General features: G+C 41.0%; 1 protein-coding gene across 1 annotated transcript in view; it reads right to left on the bottom strand.

Annotated features, from left to right (window-relative positions):
* Nucleotides 1-3,610: 3,610 nt before the first annotated feature.
* Nucleotides 3,611-12,830, bottom strand: part of NCKAP5 (NCK associated protein 5) — a 969,055-nt gene continuing 959,835 nt past the window's right edge. Inside the window, exon 23 of the mRNA XM_061608949.1 lies at nucleotides 3,611-4,603. Coding sequence (XP_061464933.1) covers nucleotides 4,587-4,603 — 17 coding nt within the window. The 3' untranslated portion in view covers nucleotides 3,611-4,586. The remainder of the gene's footprint in view (nucleotides 4,604-12,830) is intronic.

Here is a 12,830-nt window from a genome sequence, read left to right as displayed (position 1 = left end):
TGTGTAGAAAAGATGCCATAAGCTTCGCTCTCTGTGTGCGTATTGGTTGGTTTGGGCTTTTACCAGGGTGATGCCTTCTGTTCTCTAACCGCCACATATCAAGATGTTGTGGCTTTGCTCCCCTGGCCCTGATTGTTTCAAAGTGAAGCAGGGGCAGCGTGGACAGCTAATTTTATGGATCAGGTGAAAAACATACTAAGGAACAGACTGAGGTTGCTCGGGGTGGATATAGGGTAGACTAATAGTTCAAGACATCACCTTGGAGCATGATCGCACTCTTCCCAGCATAAGCACGCACATCAAACACACGCCCATCCTCTCTATTGCAGAGATACGTCTTCAACCCAGATTAGGCAAACGGGGTTAAATTCCAGCATAGTGCTTATGTTCTCCTGCCCTTCGTGTAGCTTTTGGCAGCATTGGAGGCAGTATCTTGCTGAACTAACTGCAGCGAAGGTAAAGGTTGCTCTCGCGGAAGGATGAGAGAAGGTGGCTGTGGGACGAAAAAGCTTTCTGTGCTTCCAAGAAAGAACGTTTTCATCCTTGAGGACTAGCAACAGGCTTTAAAAAAGAATTCGTGAGTAGGAAGAGTCAAGAGTTGCCACATTCTATGCTGGATGCGACATTTGCACATGAATGGTACGGATGCACGAAATGTTCAGCACCCTAGGTGTGATTCCTCCCCTCCCCCCCCCCGCCGCTTCCACATAAACGTACACTGTGGGGGCAGGGGGCATCTGACCAGTTGCTCATACAGTATTATTCACTTGCATAGAGACTAAAAGGCTGAGTTTTGAATCAGGATCTTGCCTCTACTATGAACTTACTGACTGCCGTAGCCCCTCGATCTGAAATATGGGGAATAATAATTCTGATTTACCTTATAGGATTATTGTATGGATTACAGCCAGACAATGTATGTGAACGCTTTGAATACCTGAGACCGATATGCAAGTATTTACCATCATTATCATTTGTTTGCACAATTACCTGGCTTTTCCTAGAAGTCAGCGAACAGCATCAGTTGCTGGTTTTTTTATACGTGTTCCTAAAGCTGGAATGAGGAAACTCTGGCCCTACAGATATTTGCTGGACTACAATTCCCATCACCTCTTATCATTCACCATGCTTGCTGCGGCTGATGGGACTTGGAGTCCAACAGCAGCCAAAAGGCAATCCCTATTCTAAACTCTGTAAGAACAGTAAAAACTGTGTGCGAATTAACTTCTTGCGCGCCTCTTTAGTGCTTTTAATATAGGAGGGTGGCATGCGTGGACAGTCTCTTTTTTATGCCAGTCTTACTTATGCATTTCGAAGCCGTTTGTTAGGGGCAAATAACGCGGAGACTCATGTTTGTGGTGATGCATGTGCTACTGAGGGAGCGTTTGTCTAAAAATTGAGCGCGGGCAGACACGCAAAGAGAACGTCTCATGTCTATGTGCCAAGCAACTCTCTCTGCTGCGCGGCAGAGGGAGGACAGAGGAGAAAGGAAGCAGCGATGTATGTATCGTATCCAAACAAGCAAAGTTTATGCAGAGAAGGAAGCGTTTGCGTGGGCATGGGTGCTTTGCCCCACGATCTCGCAGCTCAGAAGGGCGCGCTCCGGCACACTCTGCGCTCGCGCGTGCTCGATCCACTCTCACATCTTCCTGGATGTCTTGGCGGCAAAAGCGAAGAGGTGCGACAGGGTCTTAAGGCATGGCAAACGCGCGCAGTTCCTAGTTTTCAGTCAATTGTTACAACCGCAGCAGGGCTTACCGAGTCTGCGTGTCCGCGGGCCGGCGAGGCTCCTCTCCTTGACAACGTGAAGGCGTTCGTTTAAGGGGCAACAGCCGCGCTCTGTGAGAAACAGCAGGTTTGGCTCACCTTCAGCTCCACCTACTACCTGCCGGCCTTGTGCCCTGCTGTGCTCAAAAGGAACGAAACCCCACCGCGCCCTTCCTGTGTGCGAGCCAATCGCCTTGTCACAGTAGAGAGTGTTTGTGTGTGTTGCTGACGCCCTGGAAAACTGCGTCGGCTGGCAGCGCAGCCTCTTGCAGCCGCAGAAAAATCAGCCAGCCAGTCAGCAGCCTGTCAGACAGCAAACGTGAAAGGACGCCGGGGAAAGGAGGCGGCAGACAACTTACTCTTTGCAGCAGTTTACACTCGATGCCAATATGGCAGCACGGGGAGTAGTTAAAACAGCCTTCGCTAACCTGATGCCCTCCAGCTGTTTGGGACTACAAGTTCCCATCAGCCCCCGCCAGCACAGCTGTGCTGGTTGGGAATTGTAGTCCGAAACAACTGGAAGGCATCAGGTTGGCGAAGGCGAAGTTAAAACGTCTCTCATGTCCTGGGTTAGACCCGCTTAGAAGGCGGGGGCGGCTGTGGCGGCAGTCAGGACTGTTTCTCTTCTTCTGGCGGTTTCAGAAAGGAGGGATGCTGAACTGGGACTCTGGACGTCGCCACTGCTGTTCCTTGTCGATGAGGAATTCTTACAGGGCAATCCTATGCAGGTCAACTAAGAAGCGAGCTCCATAGAGTTCAATGGGACTAACCTCCCATCCTTCTTAATCGTGTGTAAGTTTCCACAAGCTCTTCACCAGGTCTCATGCAACTGTCACAAAGGACAATACATCGAAAATAAGCATGTACCTTTTCTTTTATAATGGCTCACACTACTGTCCCATTTCTCTCTGTGCGTTCCAGTTCTTTGGGGACTTCATTTTGCTGCTGGAGTCCTCTTATCTTCTATATGATTATGTCTAAAGCTGTTCCATTACAACTTGTACCTGCCTCTGATGGCTTTTTTTCAGCCTCATCTTTCAGAGACTTTGCTTTTCATCATTCACCCATCTTGTCTCAGAGAGAAAGGAAGCAAGCAAGCACTAGTGAGGTTTGAATTAAGCTTAAATTACTTTTTAGTTGCCATGTCAAAAATTCATTTGACTGATTTTGCACCCTATATGCACATATATTAACTGTAGAGCATACAAGGCAGCTTGGTTTGACAAGGGAAATGGCTGCAGAATTATTACTCATCTATATCTTGCAGTGGTCCTCTTTCTATAGAAAATATTGTTAGATGTATTTCTTGACACTTTTTATTTTACATAAACCAAAAAGATAGTCTTTAATCATCAATTTCCAGGTAGATTTTTAATGCTACTGTAAATCAGCCCTTACTATTGTTAAATATGGATATGGATAGAATATCATTGTTGGGATATCCAGATGTGATACGACTTTTATTCAGAAATAAATTTCCAAAAGAAATTTAATAAAAGTCATACAATCAAACTCTACCCTGACAATATTGAAAATAACAAATGTAACATTGCACAAAAATATTAACAAAGTAACACTGATAGTACAACATGGAGGGTGGGGTTGGAAATGAATAGGTATATATGCTACAAACATAGTAAAGGGGGCTAAAAGTATCTCAGATATAGCTAGCTTATAGGCTGCTATACAAAAGTTGTTATAAATATTCCATATCTAGAAAAATATGTTCCACCTTTGAAATAGTCTTCTCCCTTACATATAAACAGTCTTTATAAGAAACCCCCACCCCACAATTTGTTTGCTAGCACCAATGGTTTCTTGTTTAAAAAATTTAAAGTGTAAATTACAAATCTAAATTGCATTTTATTCCATGATTCTCAGATTAACAGGATTAAGATGAAATCATATCAAAGTTAAATCAAGACAACATGTCTTTGTGGTAGAAGACTACAGTTTAAGTAGAGTATCTCTTGAAAGTTTTTGAAGTTTTGACCAAATAACATTAACAGAAATATGCAAGTTCACAGAGAATATTTTCAAAATTGCACAAATATATGCATTTTAAAAATGTATGCTGTACAATGTAGTTCAAGGAGATTCATTATAGATAATTTGGCAAGTTCAATTTTGCAATGAAGCAGTGTTTCTACATACAGTTTTAAGACTAGAATCTTTATAAATCTTTGTTTTACAAAAAAAATACTAACTTTGTTAATATTAACATCAACGTTTAGAGTTAGTAACCTGTTATTTCAGGAGCATGGCACCAATTAATATTTATTGCTGTCATGTTTTTCTACAAATATAATTCTTTCCCTCCCCCAGAACATTTTTTACAACTTCTGTACAAGAATTCATAAAAGTGCAAAATTAAGACTTTTTTTTAGTAACAACTGTGTTGTACTGTTGAACTTTTAGTCATTCTTTTATAATACAGTTTTTTCCTTATTATTGCTCTGTTGAGTCTTAGCAACTTAATTTGAACATTTTCAAAGGCTCTTCCTTGTTTATTTAGTTCTTCTGTTTGTTAAGTGCTCCACTCAGTGCCCACCAATCTAGAGTGTCTTTATACATCATTTGAGCCTTGGCTTGCACAGGAGGAGAAGCTATCATATAAAGAATCACTCAATGATTCCAAGTGGTCTATACCATGCCTATCAGAACTATTTAGAGAAACTTCTTCATTCTTCCCATTTTCTTCTTCTTGCCCTTCAACCTTGCTCTCCTTTTCCAATACAATGCTTCTGCTGCTGTTAAATTTATTGAGGGACTCCAGTGAAATTTTAGATAACCTCTTTTCAGAATCTTCTTTTGCTCCTTCAGGTTGCTTCAATTTCTGTAACAAGTTAAGAGGAGGGGGTTGGAATTAGAAACACACCCGTTACAAAAACAAAAATAGTTATCAAAATCATAAACAGTCAATTACTACGTGACTAAGGTTCACAGTAGAAAAAGAACAGATTGTTAAATGCTTTGGGGCTTAATCCTCTATTATAATTAAATGCAATAATAAAGTCAATTTTGGGATAAATCATAGCTTTAGTGATTCTGCTCAGACAAATAGGACTCAATTTGCAAAACAGTTAAGTGCCATTTACATTTTAAGCAGCTGATTTTTGGAATTTGTATGTGTAAAATATCTCCAGTATCTCTGGAGTAATATACATTTCCTGTTCTTCAGGAATCATTATTAAAGGACAATTGGCTAGTCGTCAAAGTATCTGACTCCATTATTTATTTCATTTGGACACCATACTCCTATTCTGAGAGCTCAAATGGACAACTACAGTGGAAATATTAGGTGAAAATAGAAGACAGAGACAGACAGACATGGTTAAGTCCTATTACAGTGCCCAAATTCCCCCCCCATGTACCACTTGAAAATAGCTGAAGGTCGTGGTGGGCCACTTTAATTATTTTTCTGCCTGATTTAGCAATTTTAATGTGCTGTGCTAGACGCTGTATGATTTTTAATTGTATTTTTATTGCTTCTTTGATTTCTTATATTGTATTTTATTGTATTACTATTTGCATTGCATAGAATTCAAATTGTAATATCATAAAACTCAATATAAGAAATAAAGGAAGCCATTAAGATACAACTAAAAATCAATATGAATGCAGACATGTTGCGGACCACCTGAATAAAGCTTGGGGACCACTGTTGGTCCGTGGACCAAAGGTGTAGAATTCCTGTCCTATTAAAATCAGTGGGTTGAATACAGAAAAATGCTCATGTCTCACTTATTTCAAGAGCACTTAAGTTGACAGGGCCATGCCAGAAGGGTGAAAATGAAAGCAGAGTGGCATTCTCGCAGTTCTCCATTCTTTCTCCCCACCCCAAAACTCCCAGTCTGCCCCCAGCATACCCCCTTTCAGGGTTTATTGCCATTAGTGAGGCAAAGTCCACAGAGGATTCTGTGGCAGCAGGAAGGGGCCCTGGATCTCCCTCTCTGCCCTTGGGAGGATGAGATCCAAAACATCCTATTGCCCCTGGGATGCCCTCCCAGAGACCACAGGACATGACTGCAGTCCTACACAGACTTACCTGAACCCAATAGAACTACCTTTGGACTAGGCATACATAGGATTTCATTGCCGGTAGTGTAAATCTTATACAAAACTTATCTATTGCTTTCAGAGAAAAATGCTGGGATACCAAATGTTTACACCTTGTATGGAATGGAGTGGCATATATACCCAACTAGTGACAGTGGAAAATAAATGATTCTGCTATCCAATTAATGTATAGATTAATATACCAACTATTTTCATAGGTTGTCTATTTGTAACTTAAGTAAAGAACCTGGAGTCTGAGAGGAAAGATCCTAATATATATTGGATATATTTACAAAAAAATCTGTATGCAGGCATTAATTAAATTTGCTACAAAATAACCTCACATTTTGCATGTGTATTGATTTTCATGAACCAAAAATCTTTCTAATAGAAATGAAAGCAACAGGAGAGGAAATTACAGTGAACTGGTCCAATCCCCTCAGGCTACAATCAATCAGATATTGGCTAGGTCTACTCGGAGAAGTGTTGTAATCTGACAGAACTACATAAAATGAAGCACTGGACAATGTATCAGCATACTATATTAAAAATACACAGGTGGATTGTGTAATACCAATTTTATCTCTGCATGAAGAAGACTTTTATCAGCTGTTTTAGGGAGAGGTTCAATAAAAGAAATGACCTGGTTTTCTCTCACAGCTTTTTTTTTAAAAAAAACTTGCATGTTTCCATCTCTTGTTCTCAATAATATCATCAAAGAAATATATGATAATGTTGAACATATTAGAGGCTTTACAGATATTCAAGGGTTTTGCAGCATCCATTGTTAAATCAGGTGTACTACTCACACAGTAAAGTTACACTCACTCCTCATTTTCAGTATTAGTGCTGGGCAGAAATGAATGGATCAATAAATTATTGGCAGCCCAAGAACAAACATTGTCATTTTGCATTTAGCAGGCAAGTGAAATGGCTGATTTAGGATCATCCAGGAATATAGCAAATATAATAGAGAGTATAAAAGAAGAAAAGATCTTTCAAGATAGTACTTTGAAGATTAGGATGTTTTGCTCTGAAGACTTTAGCATTCTGTTGAGATCCATTTGGTAAACATAGACTCAACATACTTCACATGACATATTATTATGTGTGGCAATTTTTGCATTATTACTAAAAGCCATAATCAACATCTCTTACAGCTGAAGACCAATCCATAACCCACCTGGGCCTCATTAATTTGATTTAAAAAGTGGATTAAGTTCAAGAAAGTAAAAATTGTCCAGATCATTTTCTAAAAGTAAAACTAGCCAGTGTGTTTGCTACTGAATCACTCTACTGTTTCCATAATCAGACCATAGTATTTGTACTTTTCTATTCTATTACAAAAGTGAGATAAGTTGAAACCCAAGTCTTACATTTATTGATTCAAACTACCAATGGAAAAAAGCTCCACTAAAATCATTAAGTGTCCAAGTAACAACAGTATCCCAATGAAGGCATATCTTCATGCATGAACTGAATAATCTGTGCGTAATAGAGCATGCCCATGTATTCATGGGAAACATTTATTTTGGGGGGAAAACAGAGAGCTTCTGTACATGTAATGCTTTGGACTATGCCCAATGTCTTCAGGATTAAGTATTCTAGTTTAATTAGTGTTCTAATTCAGTTCAATTAAAACAACAACACAAAACACTACTGACTATCCACTCAGCTAAACATGATTCCATTTGGCGAAGGTGCTAATGTAGGACCATCATTGGTATGGAAGGTGGGCAGAGCACTATCAGACATACTGGTCTTCACTGCTCTATCCATGCATCAGTAAAAGAAACCCCTGGCTGAGCTCATAACAAATGATCAAGTGTGCTGCATTTTTAGTTTGCAGGCACAACTGTGTGATAGGCTACAGTTCCAAATAATTTGTTCTTGGAATAGCCTAATTTCAATATAGCCCTACTAACATAGGAAGCAGCACATACTGTTGTCCCGAAAGCAATTTAGGCAAGTGTACTTTTGCTCTCAACCAAATCCTCAGATTTTTCTTTTTATTTAAATAGGTCTCAATTTCAAGAGACCCATGTTTGAGTTGAAAACACTTCTGTGCATATGGGGAGCTGCCAATTTGTGTCAGATTTATTTATTTTTTAAAGTATTTCTATACCGCCCTCTTGCAAAACATTAGGGTGGTGTACAGCAACATAAAATATTTAAAAGCAATACAATCAATCATTGAAACGATTGCAACCTCCCCACCCCCAATGTCATATTGAACCTCTTGACAGAAGTTCCCTGTCAGAAACTCCAGTTGTGGGATGGTGGTGCAGGGATGAACAACAACAATAACAAAAGGAATATAAACAGGCTTTAAAAATGTAAGTGTACTGCCTTCAAGTTGATTCCGACTTATGGTGACCCTATGAATAGGGTTTTCATGAGGCTGAGAGGCAGTGACTGGCCCAAGGTCACCCAGTGAGTTTCATGGCTGTGTGGGGATTCGAACCCTGGTCTCCCAGGTCATAGTCCAACACCTTAACCACTACGCCACAACAAATCTTGACTAGGGCTGCAATCCAATCCATGCATACTCAAAAGTAAGCTCCATTGGTTTCAATGGGACTTACTCCCCGGTACGTATGTATGGGATTGCAGCTTAGTTCAGTTACTAAATCTCAGTTGTATAGGCCACTGGGTTATTGTCAGCTTGATCCTACAAAACTATTTTAGCTGTCACACTTGAAACACTGAAATGCAGTAATCCAGAAATGTCCTGTAAACAATCCACCTGTGGCCCTAATTGTGCACTCCCCACACACACACCTCAGTGCCATGAAAATATACTACCATGGTACTGGCAATTCTGTACTGTGAAACCATCAGAGCTTCTCCAAAACCTTTTTCTGTAATGGCACTGAGATTGTTCCTGGCACTGCTACAAGAGTCTTTGTTGTGTATCTAGGTCTGAGTTTTGGAACTTTAGTATTATCATACGGCCCTGGCTGCAAAATGCTAAACCACTCAATAAAATAATAAATTTTCATTCATTCTCTTCTATGCTGTTCTGAATGCATTTAACAAAGCCAAGAAAAATCTTAAGAAAAATAGTATGATTAATAATTCATACATGGTTATTTAGTGGTGCACAGATCAGCTTTATAGTCCCTAGCAAATCCTTGAGTGGTATGTCACTATTAGTTTGATGCTACAAGCTGAGGGGAGAAAATGTTTATCAAGGCTGCATAATTGCCCCACTGATGATTTATTATTGGCATACAAGCCTCTCAGGTTAAAGTGTAGCATTTCAGTTCTCCTGGACCTCTCAGCAACATTTAATACCATTGTCTGCGGTATCCTTCTGGACCATCTGGCTGGATTGGGACTTGGGGGCACAATTATAGGCAGATGCAGTCCTTTCTGCAGGGATAGACCCAGAAGGTGGTGCTGGGAGTGAGTAGTGCTTGTATTCCACACTGTGGCCATTGGATGTCTAAAGGCTCCATCTTGTGCCCTAAGCTTTTTGACATCAACATGAAACACTGGGAGAGTTTGTTAGAAGGTTTGAGCTGAGGTGTCATCAGTATGTGGGTGATATGCAGCTCTAGCTTTCTTTTCCATCTGCTTATTCCAGCTGTTGAAACCCTGAATTTGTGTATGGAAGCAGTCTGGGGATGGATGAGTTCAAACAAGCTGAAACTTAATTCAGATAAAATGGAAATCTGCAGATCTGGATGGAGGTGTCCAGCTGGCTCTGGATGAGACTGCACTCTCCTTGAAAGACCAACTTTACATCTTGGGGGTTATCCTGGGCATGGCATTGTCAATGGATACACAGGTGGCTTTACTGTCTAGGGGTGTTTTTCAGCAGTTTACACTGATTTGCCAGCTGCAATCCTATCTAAAGAAAGCAAACATTGTCACAATCACACATGCAACCATACTAGACTATTGTAATAGCTTCAGAAGCATCAACAAGTGCTGAATGCAGTGTCCCAGTTGTTTGTAAGGGCCTGGTGATCAGAGCACCTGGCACCTATTATGTATTGGGTGCACTAATTGCCAGTTTGTTTTGGGACCCTACTTATTTATTTATTTATTTATTACACTGATACCCCGCCTTTCTTTCACCATGGAACCCAAGGTGACATACATGTTCCCAGGTGGTCTCCCATCCAGGCACTGACCAAACCCAAACCTGCTTGGCTTTAGCACAGTGGCAGCCTCATGTGCCTTCAGGCCATAGCCTGGGACCTTTAGTCCATAACCTGGGACCATAGACAATTTAAAGTGCTAGTGGTTACCTTTAAAGCCCTAGATGGTTTGGAATCAAATTATTTGAAGAATTACCTGCATTGTACAAACCAGTCGCTATGATCAGCTTCTGATGTTAATAACATAAAAAGAGCCCTGCTAGATCAGGTCAGTGGCCCATCTAGTGCAACATCCTGTTCATACAATGGCCAACCAGGTGCCTGTGGGAAGCCCACAAGTAGGACCTGAGTGCAAAGAGCACTCTCCTGTCCTGCAGTTTCCAGCAACTGGTATTTTGGAAGCACGCTGCTTCCAACTATAGAGGCAGAGAATAGCCATCATGACAGGTAGCCACTGATAGCCTTGTCCTCTATGAATTTGACTAATCCTCATTTAAAGCCATCCAAGTTAGTGGCCATCACTGCCTTTTTGTAGAAGCAAATTCCATAATTTAACTATATGCTGTGTAAAGAAATACTTCCTACTTTCTTTTGTCTGTCCTGAATCTTCCAATATTCAGCTTCATTGGATGTCTACAAGTTATAGTGTTAGAGAAAAGTTTTTCTCCCTTTCTCATATCTACTTTCTCCATGCCATGCATAATTTTATACACTTCTATTATGTCAACTCTTACTTGCCTTTTCTCTAAATTAAAAGCCCTAAATGCTGCAATCTTTATAGGGGAGTCACTTGATCCCCCTGATAATTTTGGTTGCCCTTTTGGAAACTTTTCCAGCTTTACAATATCTTTTTTGAGGTGAGGCGACCAGAATGTACACCATATTCCAAATGTGGCCACACCATAGATTTGTATAATAGCATTATGATATTGACAGTGTTAATATATTTCCTAATGATCCACAACATGGAATTTGCCTTTTCCACAGCTGCTGCACACTGGGTCGACATCTTCATCGAGCTCTCCACTATGATCCCAAGGTCTCGTTCCTGGTCAGTGACCACCAGTTCTGACCCCATGAGTGTATATTTTAAATTAAAATTATTTGCTTCAATATGCATAACTTTACCCTTGCTTACACTGAATTGTATTTACCAATTTACCGTCCATTGACTCAGTTTGGAGAAGTTCTTTTGAGCTTTCCGCAATTCCTTTTTGCTTTTACAACCCTGAACAATTTAGTATTATCAGCAAACCTGGCCACCTCACTGCTCACCCCTAATTCTAGATCATTTATGAACAAGTTAAAAAGCATAGCTCCTAATATCGATCCTTGGGGGTCTCCACTTTCTACATCCCTCCATTAGGAGAACTGCCCATTTATTCCTATTCTCTATTTTCTGTTTTCTAGCCAGTTCCTGATCCACAAGAGGACCTCACTTCTTATGCCATGACTGCTAAGCTTACTCAGGTGTCCTTGGTGAGCTATTTTGTCAAAAGCTTTTTGAAAGTCCAAGTACACTATGCCCATTGGATCATTTCTATTCATATGCCTGTTAACACTCTCAAAGAACTTAGTGAGCCACGAGTTACAAATTCTTCTTCTTCTTCTTCTTCCACCCTTCCTCCAAGAAGGAGCCCAAGGAGGCAAACAAAAACACTAAAAGCACTATAAAACATCTTAAAAACATCTTTAAAAAAACAGCTTAAAAAACAGCTTAAAAAGCAATTCCAACACTGATGCAGACTGGGATAAGGTCTCTACTTAAAAGGCTTGTTGAAAGAAGGTTTTCAGTAGCCATCAAAAAGGTAACAGAAATGGTTCATGCCTAATATTAAAGGGGAAGGAATTCCAAAATGTAGATGCTACAACACTATGTTGTGAGGAACAGACCTCCTGATAAGATGGTTATCTGCAGAAGTCCCTCACCTGCAGAGTGCAGTGTTCACCTGGGTATATAAGGGGTACAACAATCTTTCAGGTATCCTGGTCCCAAGTTGTATAGGGCTTTGTACATCAAAACCAGAACCTTGAATTTGGCCCAGTAGCTAATGGACAGCCAGTGCAATTCTTTCAGTAATGGGGTGACATATACCAACATGTCAGATACCCTGCGCCAGTGAGCAGTTGTGCCACCACATTTTGCACCAGCTGCAGCTTCTGGACCAACCTCAAGGGCAGCCCAACATAGAGCACATTACAGTAATCCAGCCTGGTGGTTACCAATGCATGGTCAACAGTGGTCAGGCTATCCTGGTCCACAAACGGCCATAGCTGTCTTACCAGCTGAAGCTGGTAAAAGGCACTCCTAGCCACTGAGGTCACCTGGGCCTCTAGCGACAAAGATGGGTCCAGGAGCATTCCCAGACTATGAATGTGCTCTTTCAGAGGGAGTACGACTCCATCCAAAGCATGCAATTGACCAATTATCCAACCTCAGGAACCATCAACCCACAGTGCCTCCATCTTGCTAGGATTCAGACTTAGTTTATTGGTTCTCATCCAGCCCACAACTGAGTTCAGGCATTGGTCCAGGGCTTGCACGGCCTCTCCTGATTCAGATGTTAGTGAGAAATAGAGCTGGGTTTCATCGGCATGCTACAGACACCTCGCCCCAAATTTCCTGATGACTCCTCCCAACAGCACTGGGGACAAGATGATACACTATGGCACCCCACAGCACAACTGCCAGGGGGCTGAAGGACAATCACCCAACACTATTCTCTAAAAACAGTACCTCTGATACCCATCTCACCAAGTTGGCTCAGAAAGATATTATGGTCAATGGTATCAAAAGCCGCTGAAAGATCAAGTAAGAAGAACAGGGTCTCATTCCCCCTGCTTCTCTCAATAACGGCCATCCATTAGGAAAACCAAGGCCGATTCAGTCCCATA

The sequence above is a fragment of the Rhineura floridana genome, chromosome 2 (assembly GCF_030035675.1).
Source record: "Rhineura floridana isolate rRhiFlo1 chromosome 2, rRhiFlo1.hap2, whole genome shotgun sequence".
Classification (NCBI taxonomy): Eukaryota; Metazoa; Chordata; class Lepidosauria; order Squamata; family Rhineuridae; genus Rhineura; species Rhineura floridana.
This window is presented reverse-complemented; position numbering and strand designations above follow the sequence as displayed.